This window comes from Cottoperca gobio, chromosome 11 (genome assembly GCF_900634415.1).
Source record: "Cottoperca gobio chromosome 11, fCotGob3.1, whole genome shotgun sequence".
Classification (NCBI taxonomy): Eukaryota; Metazoa; Chordata; class Actinopteri; order Perciformes; family Bovichtidae; genus Cottoperca; species Cottoperca gobio.
Window position 1 is genome coordinate 19,333,937 of NC_041365.1, and position 21,668 is coordinate 19,355,604.

The 21,668-nt window shown below is 41.4% G+C and overlaps 1 protein-coding gene across 4 annotated transcripts in view; it reads left to right on the forward strand.

Moving 5' to 3' along the window:
* LOC115015499 (semaphorin-6D-like) overlaps positions 1-21,139 on the forward strand; it is a 145,108-nt gene extending 123,969 nt beyond the window's left edge. For all 4 annotated transcript variants that reach the window (XM_029442867.1, XM_029442866.1, XM_029442868.1 and 1 more), the window contains 3 exons: positions 13,405-13,655; positions 15,991-16,125; positions 17,959-21,139. In XM_029442867.1, coding sequence (XP_029298727.1) covers positions 13,405-13,655; positions 15,991-16,125; positions 17,959-19,251 — 1,679 coding nt within the window. In that variant the 3' untranslated portion in view covers positions 19,252-21,139. The remainder of the gene's footprint in view (positions 1-13,404; positions 13,656-15,990; positions 16,126-17,958) is intronic.
* The last annotated feature ends 529 nt before the right edge of the window (positions 21,140-21,668 follow it).

Consider the following 21,668-nt stretch of genomic DNA (forward strand, 5'->3'; position numbering starts at 1 on the left):
GGATGACTTGAATTATTTCTATGTGCTGTCTGTGTGACCTTTACATTACTTATTGCAATGGTGATCCAGGAGATGAAGTTTATTCTCCTGCTGAGCTCACAAGTCTCAGGTGTGATAATTAAAAATTAAAATGGGTTTCATGTCCTTAAAGCTGACTTCTCAGGAATGTTGAGAATGACGGGCTGAATTCATAGTGTTTCCTTAGCCTCACATTAAAGCAATCTTTTTAGAAGAAGTCTCATGAAGGAGTTACAGGGAGATTATTGAATTTCTGCAGAGATTAGTGAGTCCCAGCACTGATGATGGTGATGATGATCAGGTCTGGCTCACAGTCGGCGTTCCAGTGCATCCAGTTATTGTACATCTCTCCTCATCTTCTACATTTCATTCTTTGTCACATCCTAGAAAGAAATACATCTCTGTCATTGTGCAAAACAGTTGGGGGATCCTGTGCTACTTAGAAATGTTGAAAACATCTGACCAAATTTGCAAACATGTTTCCTGTGCACCTGTAAATCTCAGCATCATAACCGACGCGTTACCTGCAACTATCTCTTAAAGATATAATATGTAACATTTCTGCACTAAAATGTCTAAAAATGATTTATTTATTTATTGTCTTGAGTTGTGCACTTACATTATCTCAAATGTTTTCCAACCCACATTTATAATTAAGGTAGCGGTGTGTAATGGCGTTGTAGTGTCCTCTGAGCACACGCGTCAGCATTGTGGTTGTCGTCAAAAGCTTTCGTTTATTCATTTATTTAGCAACATTTATACCAGACATGTTTTAGATCTTGGTGGTTTTAGCTCTATATTTTAACTGGGTGAAGGATTTTAGGACGTCTGGATCATTAGTTACCAGCAAAACAAGCTAAATGAGCTTTTATCTTGTAGCCCCTCTGTCCTGCTTCCACCAGGAAACACTGATTTTTAGCGTGAAACTGCTTTATTCAGTGTTTTTTCCAGCTTTACTCACTCTGCGTTTGTTTTGGAGAGATGGAGAGCTCTGTGGATAATTCTGCTGCCGGTAAAAAGATCCTGAATGATGAAAAATTAAGTAATCCTAATCGGGAGAAATTGACTGCAATGACAAACTCCCAGGATCCACTTTGTCGTCTTTTGTTATTGTTTTGATTGAGAGCCCCCTAGTGGCAGGAAATGTCATTTGTAAGTTGAAGCCATTCTGGAACCGAAGCATTTGATAAATATCTGACATGTTGTGCTTTTTCTGTAACAGAGTTGCTGTGAAAATACAGTAGTCTGTAACTCTTCTTGGATTAAGTGAAACATTCTTGTTTTGTATAAAGGGTTTGTTGAGCCTATAAGAGGTGGAGAACTGTCTCGGAGAATAAAAGCATGCAAAGATATCAAAAAGATGATAAATTCACTGTGAACTTTCCCCACAGTTTTGATGTTTTTGCAGACATGAACATTAGTCTAAAACTTCTCATGCATGAAGGACAAAGTCAGAGCATTTGAGTTGTTAACCTTCGGCACTCAGGTAGTGTCAGACAGCTGCTGTTGGACACTGAGCTTCTCTGCAGCAGTTTGGGGATTTATGTTGCCTGAAGGGAGACGATGGTGTGACTCACTGCACATTCAACACAACGTCTTCTTCTGTTTTTAATGACATGAAAGGGACACTTTGACATTTAAAGGTTGCTTAACAGCTGTTTTATTTAAGTATTTAGCATCTTATCACTCAACAGAAAGAGCATGTATGCTTCATGTCAAATAAGACACGTCCTCTTCCAAACATTCATGATGGACTTCCTCCAGAGATTAAACTCATTTACATTTTCTCATGGATTTCAAGCAAGCTGGGACTAAAAACAACCAAGACGTTTACATACAATACATGCAAATATGTTCTGAAGGAAACTTAATGTCGACCAGAATATGTTTTCTCTTAACATATTGAGAACATTTAGTTAATTAACGTAAATGGCAAGTTGCAAGAATTGAAACGCACACTGACAACGTACTTATTTGTTTTACACCAAAATATTAGATGTTACAATTCAATATCCACTCATAGTGACGGCAGCATTATACAACTCTTTCTTGTTAAAAGTTCAATGTGTAAGATATGCAAAAATTGAAACTTAAAACAATCAACAGAATGTGAAGAGGTAACAGTGATGACGTTAAAGACGTCTCTGACGTCACCAAACAAACAAAAAGAATACGCTGATTTACAGACGTCTCTTTCCCAATGTTAGTCAAAGGCAAGGCATCACATCACGTGACAGACGCTGAAGTTGTAATTCCACAGTTTGGACTGTTGTAGTAAATATTCATCTAGCAAGTACTTTGTATCTAACATATATGATAATAATGTGTGATATTCAATATACTCAATCTGGTTTATGACAGCACAGCACGTTGTACGCACAGCAGGTTTGCAGGCCAGAGTAAAAAGCACGTTGTCATATAGAAGGCCCCCCAAGTTAACTCAGAAATTACAGATTTATGAGACCCGTAGCATATAGCGAAGGAGATAAGGGGGACCTGCGCCTGTAGAGAGGGCATATGACCGAGCTAGACTATGCATGATAACCCAGTGAGCACCCCTCACACAGGCTAGATAAGCCTTATGATGTCATGTGGACACAAGTGTTGGATCATAAGGGAAGGGGAAAACACAGTCCCTGGATTTGTTGTCCGGAGAATAAGACGATGGGAAATGAGTGACCTTTTAGCCTCAGTACCATCATAGACGGTTGGACAACATTATATTAAGGAGAACACAGAACGTTAGAATTTAGTGTTTACAGCCGGCTGTGACCTCGGGTGAGTTCTTATTTTCATTAAGAATAAACTCTATTGTATCTGACTTTGTTCTTCTCCAGTGAACTTCTTTTGAATCTGTTGTAACTGTAAGACTAGAACTAGACGCGAACTTCTATAGCTTATTAGATTTAAAGTGTTCGAGGAAACGGTCCAGACTTCACCTCTGGCCCGGAGGAAATACTTTTTCCCCAACAGGACACTACGAAAATTTGCTTCAAAGCCCTGAGCTTTTCCTGGGGGCTTGTTCCACACACACCTTACATCTTTCCTGGAGCTTAAAGTAGTGTGGGAAGTTATGTTGTTATGCCGAGCACACACATGCTCACTGATAAACACACACACACACACACACACACACACAACCCCTCCTTCTTGCTCTTACACACACATATGCACTCTTACACTTACCGACAAACACAAAAAACAAATCTGTATTCCCTCCCTATGTGCCTGAGACCTTGAGATCCAGTGTAGATGAGCAAAAATGTCAGCCGTGTGTGTGTGTGTGTGTGTGTGTGTGTGTGTGTGTGTGTGTGTGTGTGTGTGTGTGTGTGTGTGTGTGTGTGTGTGTGTGTGTGTGTGTGTGCGTGCGTGCGTGCGTGCGCGCGCGCGCGTGCGTGCGTGCGAGGTTAGGACGTCTCCATTAGCACCTCTACTCTGCTGGGGAGGTGAATGTCCTTCTCACCTCGGTCAGTCCTAAAAAGCTGCTTTCCAAAATGCCACATATCTATTTAAAAACAGATTTTGCTTGTTGAGTGCAGCTGAATATCAAATCTCTACAGCAGGCCTATTCAACTAGCGGCCCGTGGGACGAATATGGCCCTTCTGAACTTTTTTCTGGCCCGCAAGAGGTTGCCTAAGGAGGAGCTAAGTGTATCACAGTGCAACATGCAGGGATTAGGGTGGAGGACCTGGAGCACCTCCAGAGGGCAGACGCTGACACACCTGACATCTTGATTGTGTGTTTGTTTTACAGTAATTCAACAGCTAGGAGTGGGGCGCCTGTGTGTTTGGAATGTCATAGAAACTCTTATTGATGTCATGATGATGCTTTCAATGAAGGCTGAATGAGTCTGTGCTTCACACTCTGCTGGGCTTTCTCGTAATGTGGTCTAATGGGCCAATTCACAAAGAATGTCTTGGCAGCGCTGTCAGCACCATTAATTGCGCATCACTTGCAACAGCTCTCGACCCGTCTCAAGGTCATATTCACCTAATATATTGTTCTAATCATATTACAGTGCAATCACAGCCATAAAGTTCTGCAGCTGAGTGCATTTTTTATTTTCTGCGTCTGATTGCAATTATCCATGTGACAAAATATAAATGTTGTCTTTGCCTCAACACCACAGTAGGCAGACAATGATAATTATCAATTATTATATTAATAATAATAACAATACTTTTTTTATTTATAGATATTTTCTAACATTTCACTTCCACTTTTACGACCATGAGCTCAAAGTGCTTTCTAAATTGAGGAAATTCAAAAACATATATAGGGACAACAATATTAGGGACAATTGCAAGAGGTAAATTAGATTACTAAAGAAAAGAAGATGATTTGAAAGTCTGGCCGTGACCCCAATTATAAATGTGCTTCAGTTTCCACCAACTCTCTGAAGACTAATAATGTCTCTGTACCTGTTTGTGGTTATTAAGGCTCATTTGCATAAAAAGGGACAATTTTGTATCTGCATATTACCTCATGTAAAAACAGGCCAGTTTGTTTGGCAGCGCAGTTCGGGGTTCATTTCACCATTTGAGGTGCTTTGAGAGTAACACGGTGTACACAATCATTTTGTGCATTAACTTTGGAATGTTTTACTTATATGTCTGTCAAGACTCTGTGATGGTTTTGGCTTCAACCTGAGAAATGTATGGGAAATTTGAGAGCGTGCCTGAAATAATGTTCCTGAGTTTTGGATGTGTAGAGCAGGAGACTTCAGCATGTTGACTCCACAGTATCATCATAACTGATAGAACATGTACAACCATGTGTGTGCTTTACCACCAGGTTGTCAGAGCACAGGAACACGTTCGCCAACAGTCTGTATCTCTGTGGTAGATCAACAACATCACGTTCAGCTCTCCATACAAAACGATCTCCTAATTACAGTGTGTGTATGACAGAGAGACAAGGAGTGTGATTTTAAGTCTTAGTCTGCTGTGTTGGATCTTATCTTACTCTTGTCTTGCCTGTTTTATCTATGTCGGTTTGACTAATTTGTTTTCCGTCTTTGTTTTAGCTGTTTTAACTATTAAATGCACTGTAAGGCGACCTTGGGTGTCCTGAAAATAAAATGTATTATTATTATTTATTATTATTATACTGTACCAGTGTTTCTGATGTGCTTCCACGCACAAGAACAAAAACAAGAGTGTGTGTATCAAGTACAAGTATGTGATCATGTGTGTACCAATTGCTTGGCTAGAGATTCTGTGAGTCTATGAGTGTCTTTGCATAATAGTGTGTGTGTGTGTGGTGTGTGTGTGTGTGTGGGTGTGTGTGTGCGTGTGTGTGTTTATCAGTGAGCAGGCAAAAGAGCCATTATATTGTGTTAAAGTGTTTTTTAATGAGCTGGAGCTCTTACAAATGGATTGAGTGTGTTGAGTGACTCATGCTGAACAGGAGGATATGAGGGGTTAGGAAGCAGTCAAAAGCAGTTGTGTTGACGCTAATTACCTTCATGTTCTACCAGGGCCGAGCAAAACCAGGCAAAGAATAACATCAGCTTCTCTGGATGAATGTATGCCTGTCATTGTTTACGAGCTTCCAGTTTGTGTCGAATGATGATGGTGTTAATTTAGGGGACTATGCGATTGCACATATTGTTCATGGTGAAGCTATAAGTCACAGAACAGAGAAAGAACACAGGGAGTTGCCAGTTTATTAGGTATTCATATATAACCACGAAGTTCTACCTGTAGTTTACAGGTTGCACCAGTAGTGAATAGGTTCTAGTAATAGTTTAGAAGTTGTTCTAGCAGTCTATATGTTATAGTAATAGGTTTTACCCACAGTTTGTTCAAACAATAAATCCCATGTACTTCAACATACACTCCTACATTTTACAAGACTACAATTGAACATATCATGATAACATTTTCATTTACCTTCACCTAATAGTGCTTGTTACTGAATAGAGCATGAACGCACCATTTTTCAACTCTATTAGTTACTCTTTTGGTTTCGACCCAGATTTGTTGTTCACGCGCGCACACACACACACACACACACACACACACACACACACACACACACTTGCACGCACACACACATACTGTCCAGACTTTTTAGAAACCAGGATGAAGAAAAAGACGAGTTAACGTGCCAGACATACAACAACAATTGGTGCAGTGAGTTCTAGCACGCAGCTCTCCTTAATAAAAGCACAAACGGTTGTGTTTACAGTCTGTTTGTGTATGCGTTAAACAATATATTGCCTTTCTTAAATTACCGTCTTTCTTGTGAACCCCAAAAAGAACATTTTACACACACTTAAACACTCTTACTCTCCGAACACCCAGAACAAAAACATTAAGTGAAATTTCACCTCTGAGTGCGTTTAATGCTCTTCCCCTCAGCTCCCTTCATTTGCATCTGGATAATGTAGAGACTAAATAGCAGCTTTTAAGCCTAAAATGAAGTCTCCTGCATGTGCACACACACGCACACACACGCACACACACAAACATGTGCAGAGATGTGTGTGTAAAAGTTGTGTTCATGCACACACTTATCAGTCAGAATGACAATAACATGTATTAAATGCTCCAATGAAGACGCTGTTGATGCCACTGAGGGAGAGTTAGGCCTGCGTGCTGCTTATCATCACCATGACAACATTTGTATATATTATTATTCTTATATATACCGTATATATACATTCTTGGTACAGAACACTGAATTTTGTTGTAAATGTGCAATAAAATGAAGGTATTCTATGATCCAAATGTCCAATTAGATGAAAGATAAGGCACAATAATACACACATGTGTCATTTACACGTATTGAATGTGGTTTCTGGAAATTAACATTAAATAGATGCTCTCAGTAGAGTGTAGATCCCCCCAGGTATGTCTCACTCTGGGGCTCCAGAAGAACTTTTGTCACCATTGTCCTGCAAAAACCTTTTAATTAAAAAATACAAAATAAACACAAACATATTACAATTTTTTTTGTTTATACTTCACTAACTTTGTGTCATTACTACTGACAGGGAATATTGGGTATATAATAGTAGTAATTTATAGTAAAGGCCATTAGTTATGTATGATCTTTTTATCAATACATATTATAATATCTCCAAATGCACAGTTTGTGTACGCCTGGTGTTACTCTTAGAAAAACTTGTCTAATAAGTTACGTTTTTATCACTTTTATCTGACATTGGAAGTTGTACTTCATAACACTTGGTGCTGTGTTTCTATTGTGTTTTCCAGTCGAGGGTGACTCGTGTGGGCCTGTGGTGTTGTTTTGTGCACGGTGGGTGTTTCTTTGCTGGGTTTCTGGGGATCAATTTGTTCGGTCATTTGATATTCCAGCTGTTATATCTTTTTGGTTGCTGCGGGTCATTGTTTTAATTTTCCCTTTCTTGATCTGTGAGCTGGAATGTTTTTTGTGTTGCTGCATCGGGTTAGCACACGTGGCGAGGGTGGCCCGTGAGAGCCGGGTGTGATGGGGTGGGGAGGGGACACGCTATGGTAATTTAGTTGGGGATGGTCATTTTGGCGGTGCTTTGGACCGGGCGGTGCATTTGATGTTTAGGGTCTTTGCTTGTCGCCGTGTTGCACTCGCACATAGCATGCATCATTCGGCCGGTGATGGGTGGTGTGTGTGGGTGGTGTTGTGGAAGTGTTCCTGCTTTACTCTGGAGAGATGTATATAAAGTCAAATAAATGGTGATAGAGACAGAGTTGTCTTTGTGCATTTATTTGAGATCTCAAAGGCACCAGTCCTACAGAGCACTGGCGTAGTCTGTAGGAGGGCACAGGTTGGAAGAAGACACATAGGCATTTTATACAATTTGGTTTGGAGACGAGGTGATGAAAAAACCACAGGGGGCCGAGCCAAACTGCCCTTTGATGCTTGTAAGGTAATAGTTATGTAAACAGAATATTGAGTGATACACTCAATATTCTGTCTCAGTGAGTTAATCAGTTTGATCAGGATGTGGCTGTGTCCTGTCTTTTGTTAGTTAATCAGTCTAATCAGGATGCGTCTGTCTTGTATTAACATGAAATGGCAGTTGGCCCTGGTTTGATCTAACCGACACTCCTATGTTAGCATCAAATGGCAGTTGGCTTGTTTAACATAGGAAACCTGTACATAATTAAACAGTAGACATTTAAATGGCTATTACAGTGGGGCGGGGTGGCGAGTGGAGATGTATTGCTTGGTCCGGATCGCTGCTGGGATGATTGTTTTTGACGGTGTTGTTGTTGTGATGTGTCTTTTTTTTGGGTCGTTTTTGGGCCGTGTGTGTGGACCTGATGTGGGGGTGCGGGAACTGTTTTGGTTCGTGGATTGAGGGGGGGGGAGGGAAGGGGGGGTGGCGATTTGGGGTGATCGAGAATGGGATATTTGATGAATGATTGGAGTATTGATTTATTGAATGAGTTGATATCCGGGGGCGCAGCCGGGAGGCACTCACACGAGATGGCTTTGTGGGTCGATGCGGATGATTTTTGACCCATGTTGAGCCTTAGAAGGGTATTTCCTTATTCAAAAAGTAGGAAATGAAAAATTCCAATAGGAATTTGTGATGATGAATATTTTTTTAAGCAATTTATTTTAACGTAATTGTAGTGAAAAATGTGTAAATAAAGTTTTTTTTTTTATCTAAATCTGTCTCTCTCTCTCTCTCTCTTTTCATTTCTAACATTTCTTCCTCTCTCTCCCTTAATCCATGTCTGTCATTTCTCTCTCTCTCTCTCTCGTTGTCATTTCTTTTATGTCTCACCCTCATTGCTCTCTCTCTCTGTCACTTCATGTGGCCTTCATGTGAATACCAATGGATCTTGTGGAGAAAGAGTGGGCGAGAGAGCAGTAGAGAGTGAGACACAGAGAGAGAGAGCATGCTAATAGGGTGGAAGTTTCTGGAGCTTGACTTCAGTGTGAGGAATGTCTGCCTCGGATTAAAGCCACAGTTCCCTTTCAGCAGAATGTGTTACATGCATGATGTTCTAAGTATTTATTTACCTGTATAGTAAAATAGAAAGATGCATCAGTAACCACAGAGCCATCCTCATCAGAGAAACAACACCATTGCACAGGTGACGGCACAGGTAGCACTGGGAAAATAATTTATTCTTACATTTAGTGGAATTATTAAACACTTCTGACACAACCATGAGTACCAATGTTTTATGATGTGTAAAGAAAAGTAAACGGGCCTACCTGAAGCTGAATCTGAGTCCAGTCTGCTCGAGTTGGGTTGATTTCCTGTTTTGCCCTTCAGGTATAAAAGCTTTAACTTTTATGCAAACCTGCGGAATTGGCATTTGTAATTATGACACGTTCTGTCAAATTAAACATAAACCTCCAACAGCGTCACGGCGCCTCCAACTTGTATTGCATTAGTAATTAGAAATAAGACAATGTGATTAAAATAATATTGTGTTTGTTTATAAATGGGTGGCAGTAAATTGCAAACGTATTTCATATTTTAGTTGTAATAGTTTGTCATATTTATTGTATTCTAAGTTTTAGAGTATTATACTGTATTAAACAGCTATATATCTCTCTCTTCTAGTGTTGATATATTTACTGTGTATTTTTCACTCCAGTGTAAACCTGTCTGTCTGCCTGTCTGTCCCTCTGTCCCTCTCAGTTAGTTGCTCAGCAAGAATACACAAAACTTGTCACATTCTGTTGTACATTTTTTGAATGTTTACATTTTTTAATTCTGGCATATTATACACATTTTATCTTTAAGTTTGGAGCAGGTTGTGCTGGTAGAGCTTCAGAGTTCTTAAACTAGGAAACAGCAGTTGACAAAACATTCTCATCTCAAGGTCTGAAACTGGAGCTTTTGATCAACAGGGGGTCTGCGACCCCCAGGGGGTCCGGAGGTACTGGGTTTTTATTGTAATAATAAATTCTTTTTTTGCTTCGCGCATTCACATTCCCTCCTCCGCTGTGTCGTGAAGGGCGGTACCTTGCTCCCGACACACACACCTACAGTCAGAGACGAGGAAAGAAGACCTCTTCAAGCCTCTTCTATACAATATATACAGTAGGGGGACCCTGCTCCATGCTACACCAGTTTGGGGGTCCTTGGCCTGAAAAACGTTGAAGACCCCTGCTCTACATCATCGTATCAATATGTTTTGCTTCAGATTGGCTTTTGACTGGTTACCCACAAGTCCATGAATTATGAAATCAATAAGTTTGATGTCCCTGAGGCCTTTGTACTCATTTGTTGATTTTCTAAGAAAGGAAGAAATGATGTATCGATTAGAGTTAAGTAAGAAAAGAGAGGAGTGAGATTGAAAGCAAGACTGAGAGAAGCATAAAGAAACACAAGGCACACAGATGAAGGAGGAGGAAGATAAAGGGTTCGGGGAGAAAAAAACTGAAAACGGTGACAGAGAAGTGAGACAAGACTTCACCCAGAAGATTTCACCCCCAACTTCTAAACTTATACAATCGGGGCAGACATCAGAGAGGGAGGCTTTCACACTGACAGAGAAATAAACAAAGAGGGAGAGATAGGCAGAGAATTAAACATTTTCATCTCGGGCTGTAATTAGCATAATATTTTTCTCTGTGTTTCTCCATCATCCTATTTATAACTGTCAAAGTGAAGGACGGAGATGAAAGAGTGGAAAAAACAAACATGAATTGTCTCTGTTACACAGGTGTGTGTGTGTGTGTGTGTGTGTGTGTGTGTGTGTGTGTGTGTGTGTGTGTGTGTGTTTTAATCCTGACTCTGGACGCGTAATGACTACTTGCTCTACTTCAACAGTATTTTGCATAAAAGGAGAATTTGTTCCACGGTGTCTCGTATGAACGCGAAGCCTCAGAGGCATCGTGGAAGCGCTGGCTCTGAGGTTAGAGGCAGTTTCCAGTTGAAGTCCCACACCGGCAGGGATCGGGGAATAACAACCCCAGAACGGCCAACAGTGCAGTGCATGAAATTAGCTTTTTGTTTCTGGTGGTATTTTTGTCCCTTTCATCAGATTTCCGGGGACATGCTGCTGCTTCTGAGCCATTTAACTGAGCTATGAATATCAACATGAAGCGTGCAGCTCCTTAAGTGATACTCTACCTAAATATACATCCATCATAAGCTCAACTCCTGTGCACTTGAAAGGTGGCTGCAGACAGTTAGTTGTTTGCATTATGGATTCAAATACAGAACAGAAAACCCAATCCTGCAGCATAATCCTCTTCTACACTGTCAGTCTGTGTGATCGATATGTTAGGAAATACGTAGTGTATGTGCACACTACAAACCAGGTTAGCGTGAATGTGTACAAGCATCTTGCTGTTCAAGTATTCAGCTGCACAAATCAACTTCTTTAGGCTGTGATGGTCATCAAATGAAACTCTTGTGAATGCAAAGAAGAATCTCGAGCTGTAAGAATCTTTCCTTTCACTGCGATACTGTCTGTCTGAAGTCTTTTTCCTGCACATGCTCACGTCATGTCAATTAGAAATCTGGTTACATGTATACGTTGTCAAGAAATCTGGTTTCTCCACTCTCCTAAAGTGATTACAGAAAGCTGGTGTCATGTTTACATTTCTGCAGAAAGTACATGGAAAAACATTGATAGTCTGAGATTCATGCCAGCAAGAGTCAAGCCAATTTCTGTTTATATAGCGCCACATGTTATCTCATGACACCACTTCATACCTGATGAGACCTCCTGACCTGCTCTGTAATCTATTTAGTTTTTCCTGCAGACTTAAGACCTGAGTTAAAAGAGTGAACAACTCTATGAGTCTCTTGCACTTGCACTGTTTTCATGTGGATCACAGAAAGGACACTTATTAACAACAGCAAGCAACAGAGACAAGATGACCAGCAAGTAATCACACCTCACTCCCAGCAGCACTCTTTATGACATATTATACTATGACTTTTTTATGAATTTTATGAGGTACTATACTATGACCTTTTGTTTAATATATTATACCATGACTTTTTTATGACATTTATTTTGACTTTTGGGAAATTTTAATGACATATAATACTTTCCTTTTTTATAACACTTTTTATAACATACTATACGATGACTTTTTAATTTAAATTCTTTATGACATATTATACTATGGCTTTTTATGTCTCCATAAACAGCGGTGGATTTCGGTTTGTACGTACCTACAGACGGACGAGGAATCATGTTTTCTGGTGTCTGTCTGTCTCATGAACGCAATAGCTCAAAAACACCTTGAGGGAATTTCTTCACATTTGCCACAAACGTGCACTTAAACTCAAGGATGAACTGATAAGAATGTGGTGGTCAAAGTCACTGTGACCTCACAACATACGTTTTCAGCTATAACTCAAGAATTCATGGGCTAAATATGACAATATCACAGAAATGTCAACGTCAGAAATAGGATAAAATGATGAAGTGATGACAATTTGCTCAGACGAGGATGTAAACTGCAACTTGACTGGTTGTAGGAGACATACAACGGCGGTTATAAATAATGCATCAATTTCCAACATGACAGTATCTTTTGCTTTAAAGATTAAAGTCAAACGTAACAAAACCGTCCCAGATTCTCAGGAATTGTTTCCCTCCCCATGAGATTGTTTAAAAGAAGTGTAAAAGCCACTGTGAGTGTCAGCAGGTAAATCAACCTGTCACTCTCAGGTCTGGGAGGCTGCCTGGTGTGAGCGTGTCGCTGTGAATGTGAAGCAGGACGGTGGTAATGAAAAGAGCTCCTGCGATGCTCAATCAAACCTTCAGGATGGAACAGAGGTCAACACAAACAAAAGCTTCCTGAAAGTTACAGCTTTCATCTGATAAAGTGGCTCATCACACAGGCTGCTGACTTAACCATCGTTTGGTTTTAATTAGCATTAATTAGACTATTGAGTATTTTCTAATAAAATTGTGTTTGTGTGTGTGTGTGTGTGTGTGTGTGTGTGTGTATGTGTCTGTGTGTGTGTGTGTGTGTGTCCGTGTGTCCATGTTTGTATGTCCGTGTGTATGTGTGTGTTTTCGTGTGTGTCTGTGTGTTCGTATGTATGTGTGTTTGTCTGTAAGTCTGTGTGTGTTTGTGTGTCCATATGTGTGTGTGTGTGTGTGTGTGTCCATGTGTGTGTGTTCATGTGGGTGTGTTTGTGTGTGTGTGTGTGTGTGTGTGTCCATGTGGGTGTCTGTGTGTGTTTGTGTGTCCATGTGTGTGTGTCTGTGTGTGTGTGTGTGTGTGTCCATGTGTGTCTGTGTGTGTGTGTGTGTGTGTGTCCATGTGTGTGTGTGTGTGTGTGTGTGTGTGGATTTCTGAGTTTTGGAATGGAATAGTTAAAAATAAGCAAGTTTTTAAAAAAGTCTCTTTCCGTGTGGAAGTCTCCACTTTCTTGTTGGGCTCAAGTTTTTGTTTGCATAGAAAGTGTAATAACCTTTTTCTCCTTTGTTTTCCAGGTGTTCGTCGTCTTCCAGAGATGGACCAGCATGCTGGTGCCAACGTCCACTACACCCTGCTGATTGCCTGCGTGCTGGTGGCCTTCTTCCTAGGCGCCATCTTGTCAGGTTTCCTGGTGTCGCTTTACTGCAGCCGCAGCGCCGCTCAGCGGGCGAGGAGGCTGGGAAAAGACCCAGAGGCGTCGCTGCCACACGCCTTATCTCTGCGATCACTTGCCAAGCTCAACAGACTGCTGGACGGACAGCCGAAGGTGGGTGGACTTTTGCACGGGGATGATGTATGCAGAGAGAATGCATTGTCAGAAACACTCATTAAATATTAGAAAATATTGATTGAAGGAAAAAAAGAATTTAGCAGAAACTCAAGTTGATATCTTACACCAGTAATGCCCTAACCTCTTAAAACTTTTAAATTGACTGTGACTGTGAGTGCTGTGATCTTCAAAGGCACTAAAACAAGTCTCACAGGTAGACAACCACGCAGCATAACTGCAAAGTTTGATGGCCTAGGTTTTTTAAATAAATAGAAAATGATTTAATACACACATCTTTCAGCAAACACTCTGAGAACAAATGTCTTTAACATTTTGCAGTTCGTAACTCGTTTTCTACAAATCACCTGCAATTTGCTTCACTGTCGAACATTTTCTAGAGCAGGGGTCGGGAACCTATGGTTTTTTCGATGACGCGATATGGCTCGCAGACAATTTTGAGCTGACATTTTAACAAGTAATAAATAATTATACTGTGTCCTTTTAAAGTAAAACATTTAGCAGCGGATGTTGTTTTAGTTCTCCCCTCTCCTTTCCTCCACTCTGTCTCTGGCTGTAACTGTGTGTGCACGGGTTTGTGTGTGTGTGTAGTGTGTGTGTGTGTGTGTGTGTGTGTGTGTGTGTGTGTGTGTGTGTGTGTGTGTGTGTGTGTGTGTGTGTGTGTGTGTGTGTGTGTGTAGGGGGCGGAGCCCTTCGCGAAACAGCTGAGGAGAAACTGCGCAAAGCAAGCAGTAGACCAGGGTGTCAAACTCAATCACAGAGAGGGCCAAAATTAAGGCATCGTTTCGGGGGTGAAGCTTGGAAACTGCAGCGCCCACAGAGTCACACTTTGCCTTGAGTGTGTCGTTACACTAGAGGTCAATCAGCTCCATTTGGATGTTCACATGTGCTGTTTCCACTTCAACTGCAAACGGATTGCTGAGCAGTTCATGCGCAGTCGGGAACACAGCGGTGGAGATGTTTGTCAGTGTTTGGAAACACGTAGTGACCAAAGTTTCCTGCTGCATCCGTGTCTCCCACAGGCAGCTTGGCTCTCACTGTATCATACATGTCTGTGATCACACGGCCCTGAAGCTGCAGGCTTAACAGTGAGATGCTTCGTTATGTCGCACAAACAGGCCAGCTCACATCGCCACTTTTCGTCCCAGAGATCTGTGATGTGTTTCCCTTTGCTTCCAAAAACGGCCAGATTTCCTCACACAACTCGAAAAATGTATTCAGCACTTTCCCTCGACTCAGCCTTCGCACCGCCATGTTCAGAATGTATCTCCTCAGGAAAAGACTTAAATTGACTCTTATAAAGTTTCCTGTCTGTGTTATGGTGCTTATTACATGTTCCATCATCCAGAGCTTTACAACACAGCGCTTCCTGGTGTATGATGCGGTGATACACCGTCAGCTCACCTGCACAGTTCTCCTGCACAGTTCTCCTGCTGCATCTTCTCCCGCATCCTGCACTAATCCGCTCTTTTCATCACATTGCAGGCTCCATCTGTCGTCAGTCCCAGTCAGTTTCATTTCATTCACACATTTAGATACTTCCTCAAATATGTATTTTCCCGTGGTTGTGCCATGCATTGATTTAATTACCAAAACCGGCGGGCCAGTTATGTCACGGGCCGGATATAATTGCCTTGAGTTTGACACCAGTGCAGTAGAAATTTACATTTAACAATATTTGGTTTCTATGGCTCTCCCAGCTAAAAAGGTTCTCTACCCCTGTTCTAGAGTATAACAACATTATTACTTTGCTTACTTTCCAGCTGTCACTTTCAGTTTATATCAATATGCTATAAATAAAAAAAAACACTATAAATAGGTTGAGAAAGTATTTTATCAACCCTCAATAATTATGGGAAATGTCATCTTTACAACAGCCAAGTCACATAATACTCAAAACAAACAAGGTTTAATACAAAATACAGTAGAGTCAATGGTAATTTTCACATCTGTAAAATATGGAGCATTGAATTGTGGGATTGGTAGCAGAAGGTTGTGTACATGTCATGGACACTGTAGAACTGCTGTTCTGATTTGGACAATTTTTTAGATCAGAATTCAGTTTTTATAGGATTTAGCTAGAATCCAGCAAATACTTATTTATACAGCGTGGAATATGATCATTGAAAACCACCCAGTGAATGAGTTTCCCTCACAGATTACTGTGTTTTGTAAAGATGACAGAAAAAGACAAATCCTTTCGCTGTGTTAATATTATTTTTTATTCGTCTTCTCTTTCATTTTTCATCTTCAAGCAGGGAAAGCTAAGACAAACTATTAATACACCTTATTCTTCTTTTGTTTTGCCTTCCAGCAGGAGGACAAGCTGGACATGTCCACCCCGAAGATGTACAGCTCCTTTATCCCCAATGGCCTTGCAGAGCCTCAGCTCCACACCCCTGGACACCAGGGCCTGCTGCTGGGAGATCCCGACCTCAGCCTCTCCCAGGTAGGACAGCTCATCATGAAGGGCAGTCTGGTTTGATGCATGATACAATTTAAATGAAAGGGACACTGTCATCACAGTTATTAAGCTTGTGCTTGAGCTCTTTAAATTAATAGGATTAAAAGTATGTCATAAAAAGTCATAGTATAGTATTCCATAAGAAAATGCCTGAAAGTCATTTAAAAAGTAATTAGAAAGTCATAGTATATCATAAAAATGTTTTTTTAAATGTCATAGTATAGTATATTATGAACGATGTCATTAAAAAGTCATAGTATAGAATGTCATGAAATAAATTAGGAAAAAATCGTAATAAAACATTTCCAAAAAAGTTAAAGTATATAAAGTATAGCATGCTATTAACATGTAAGTCATAGTATAGTATGTCAGAAAATGTCCTAAAGAAGTATGTCATAAATAATGTCCAAAAATCATATGTGTATGTTGTAAAAAGAAAATGCCATCAAAAAAAAAGTCATAATATAGTATGTCATTGATATATATATATATTAAAATGTAATTAACGGTAAAAAGAAAAAAGAGTCATAGTATAGTGTGTCATGAAAAATGTCTACTATATTATTTAATAACTATGCTTCTTATTTTATTTATTTAACAGGGTGAGAGAGAGGGTTCATCTGGTCAGTCCGGATGGACGAGGTGCGAAAGCATAGCTAACTGTGGAGTGCCTTTGTAGCCACGTGGTTACAGTGATCAAAAGTGAATGGAAACATTATTATGGCAGAGTCCAAAATAAGTCCAAACAGTGCAGGTCATAAAGCTACTGCAGTTTTTTATGTGGGAGTCATGCCTTGGTTGTGGAGCCTGATGGCTACTGGCCAAGGCTCTTTGTGGTGTGCCGAGTAGGGATGAGTCTGGCTGAACGTGCTCATCATCTTCACCAGCTCATAATGGAGGGGGGAGGAGGGGGGTCTCCAGGATAGCGTCCAGTTGTCTCCTTGTCCTCCCCTCCGCACCCCATCTCCAGATTGCTCTAACTACAGAGCTAGCCTTTGTCACAAGCTTGTTGGGTCTGTTGGCATCCCTTCTGTTGATGTTACCCCCCAGCACACCACGGCAAAGAAGAGCATACTGGTTACTACAGACTAAAACCTCCTCCTCTCACATGGTGATGGGAGTTTGGGGCACCTCTGGCTCCGCTCAACGGTCTTTCTGTTGTTGAGCTGGAGGTGATTGCTGTCAAACCACCCTACAAAGCTGTTTGTAATACTATCATAAACAATTATACAAAACTCATAAGGCTTTTATTTACCTTTTTAAGCAGTCTATAAACTGTTAACAAGTTTCTTATAAGTGCTTATAAATGTCTAATAATCTAACAATAAACATGTTTATTAACACTTGGATAGTCTTAACACACAATAATGTTAATAAGCATCTTATAAGGGCCTTAACACTATCAGCTAATGTTTTGTATAATGACCTTAATATAAAGCCGGTTTCCACTTGATTGAGGACTGGTACCTGGAAAGGTGCCAGTTTTTCTCCTGGACCTTGAGCAAGGCTGCTCCTCGGGTGTGTACAGTAGTAGTCCCTTGAGCCCTTTGACCTTGCCGATAATCTTTTACCGCGCAACCAATGAGATAACAGCTGTATGTGATGTAGCCAGAAGCGGCACAGGCAAGCAGGGGGGGTAACCATAGAAACAAAACTAACATTTCCCAAAATGTGAAGGGGCCTGAAGTTTTGCCTTCTACAAAAAGATCATTCTTATTCCTGTAGTGCTTGTAGACTGACCGAAAAGGTTGGAGACGTTCCAAAATGATGATCTCTTTAACTTGTACATGTCTAACCATGGGTCCAATCTTTGTTAAGTCTCTTTCTCAGGGGGATGGAGAGCTGTCCGGCCTGCCCACGCCTGACTCCACCCCGGAGCTTCCCATCAAGAACATGAAGGCCCTCCAGCAACATCAGTACGAGAGAAACCAGAACTGCAACAACACCAAGGACAGCAACCCCAAATCTGGGCCCTGCTGCTCTGGATCCAGTCTGGGTTTCATGGCCGTCATTGGGAACTCTGTGACCCAGCAGGTGTTTCCCTTCTCTCATCACCATGGCAACAGTTTGAGTAATGGAGCAGCCAATGGAGCGGGAACCTCTTCGACTTCACTGCACCTCCCTGAGGAGAGGAAGATCTTAAATGAGGAGCGAGCAGCATCAGGAGGAGGCGGACGAGTACCCCATCACCACCACTCCCAGCAGTCCCTACCCCAGACGGTGGTAGACGTGTCAGCGCTAGACGAGCTTCTCAAACACATCCATGAGGTCAGCGCGTCGGGGACCGGTGGTATCAAGGTTCTCACCTCCACCTCCTCATCCTCCCTTTTCCCCGGGCCCTCCTCTGGAGGACACTTTCATAATCATCACCATCATTGTAATAATAATAATCCCCACGGCCAGACTCGCACCCACTACTACAACAACAGCCATCTCCATAGTAATAACAGTAATAACATCAGCGGCAGTGGTTACCATCACCAGCAGCAGATCCCCGAGAAGGAATCAGCTCCGTATTACAGCACCTCCACGCTGCCGAGGGACGGTCTCCCTAAGCGCCTGGACGCTCCAACTCAGAACTCCACCTCATCCTCCGCTTCTTCTTCCTCCTCATCCTCTAACAACCCCACCTCCTCCACCTCCATCCCTTCTTCTTCTTCTTCTTCCTCCTCAACTCCGCTCCAGCAGCAGGTGATTCCAGAGGGACCCGGGGGAACAAGTGTCTCAGTGACACGGCACCACTCCCAGCGCCACTCGCTGATCAAGATGGGCAGTGGGGGCGGCGCTGTGCCGCGCCACCACAGCTTCAACCAACGGGGGTCACAGCAAACACACTTTCTGGCCAGGATGAACACCAACAGCAGCAGCAACGGCCCCCCAGGTACAGGTGGGGAGGCTAATGTGAACACAAATACCCACGGTGATAGCCAGCGGCCGTCGATTGCCAGCGCATGCCTGACACGACAGCACAGTTACAGCGAAGGGCCACATGTGCAGCGGGCAGCAATCGTCCGGAGAACATTGTCGCTTAAACCCGAGGTCCCGCCAAAACCGTTGTTCCTTCCAAACACGGCTACATCAGCGGTTGCAGAGGCAGGAAAATACTACTGAGATTGTAGAAGGAAGTGGCGCCATTCCAACATGGCTGCTACAGTCCTCAGCAGGCAAAGCACTCCACATGTCTGCAGGGCTTGTGAGAAATGTGAGCATTGATGGGACGAAAAGACATAAAAGAGACATCAGAGCTTTTTGTCCTCATTACAACCCTTCAGTTGTGGTTATTTCCTGCTGAGAGGACGCACCCGTCGCCTCTCTGAATCAGAACCGCTGCATTGTAGCTGCATTGCTCACAGAGCAGAGCCTTGAAAAGAGCCACAGAGACACTCTAAGCATTGACAATTAAACAAGATCTCTGACTCATTTCTTTGGGCAGGCGGGGACCGCTAGTGGCGACCTTCCCCTCATGACAGACTGCGGATCAAAACGGTCTCAGACAAGTCTGAGAAACATTCCAAAAGCAGGGTCAAAGATGTTAATGATTCATAAGCGTCCCTAAGGCTCAAGGTGGCCTAAAGAATTCTTGATTAATGCAGTTTTCTTATGAACGCTTTGATCTAAGGTTGTTGCACCTGGGCAACATTTCATTTGCAAAGATTAAAAAAGCAGGGAATCGTACTGCTGCAAACCCGACTGAATAAACTGAATCTGGGACCGCTGGGAGTTTTGGACGTTCCTCCAGGATTTGACATTTCTTGCCACAGGAGAAATCAAACAAAAATTATGTAATTTCAAAAACGCTCAGAGGTCAAGAGAAGGAGATTTTTGAACACAAACACATCAGCAGGTAATGTAAGAAGAAAAGGTTCTGCTTCATGAACTGTAGATTGAAATCTAAATGTAGAGATCTATATCAGAACAGCCGTCACTGACCCAAACCAGATGAATGTTCTTTTTGAGACCAATTTGGTATCTGAGTACAAAGTATTAATGGCACGTTGGATGTGTTTTGTACAAGTAGGTATTCGAAGGAGGATTTCTGATCAAGTATTCCCTCCAATTATAAATTCATGTACTCAATACACATTTAATTCTATAATTTGTATGTTCAAATTACTTAAATGATTTTCTTGAATTAATAATTGCTCTCAAATGACTTAATTTGCCCTCTCCCCTCTCTCTTTGAATATGTCTTTATCTATGAAGAGCTCCAAAGCTCAGAGCTGAATCTTTATCACCTGCTGGATCTAAAATATGTTTAAAGAGATGTTCAAATGAAATCAAACTGCATTCAATTCAAGAGCCTGATCTTTTCTGGGTATGAATTAACATCAAATCTGCACTGAGCTCTGTAGTTTTGACAGGACCTTTTCATTTGCAGCTGTAGAACAACAGGTGAACCTACCAGAACAGAAGAAGACAGCTCACAGAATGAAAAGTATAATCAAGTTTGGCTTTTGTCTTAAAATGTCAGTTCACATTTTCTCACTTACCTCTAATGCAGTGGTTCCCAAGTGGGTGTCGCGGCCCTTGAAGATCATCAAGGGTCGTATATTTCCATTGTTTTCACTATACATTTTACTATAAAATACATTTTTGTTTACAATAGTTTTATATTTTCAAACATGTCAATACATTATATAAAAAATAAGCAATAAACATTCAAGATTCCTTAGTAGCAACACTAAAAGTCGACATCGCCTGACCTGCCTGACAACCTTTTTTAGGCTCAAATATAAAGTGGACACACACATGTAACATTAGTGTTATTTGTTGTTAGTTTGTAAATAAATTCTAATAACAGATATTCATATCGTAGGGTCAATGAGGACGGGCAGGAAGGGATGCGCTCTCATGGTATCTAGCACTGCAGAGAGTTTTGCTTTGAGACATGTGCAGATTCAGTAGAGGTGAATGGATTCTGTTTGTTACAGACAAGAAAATGTCCCAGTTCTCCTGGATAATCTGCAGGACACACTGGAAAGTTTATAGAGGGACTATTTCTTTAAAAACTTTTGACAGTGTGTTCTATGGATTGAATATCATCTCAATTTATCATCTCATTTTTGTGGTAATTTGGATGAACTTTGGCTCACTTTGCTCCGCATCACTTTTCCTTTTCCTTTCACTTTCTTCACTGATGGTCTAAAAATACCAGACTGTGAAGAGAATCTGCTGTTTGCCGTTTGTTTTTAACCTCCCAGTGTTTGTGAATTGTCAAGAACACTTTTATATTCTGTGGCTGTTTCTTCTGTTTGGTCCACTCGGCCCCAAAAATGAACCAAAAGCAAATGAAACAACTGCAGTCAGAGGTTAACAGTATAATACGCAGGCAACATTTTGAGGCAGTGGAGATGAGCAACGCTGCCAGTAACAGCAATAAAAGCTTGCAACAGGGAAAAGATACCTGTAAATAAAACAATGAGCTGCATGGAACTAAAGCATTGATGGTAAATCCAATCAGCTGACAGAGTTGACTACTCGTGTTGCTTCAACATGTTGCTGTCCAGATTTGATCACGTTTGAAAATG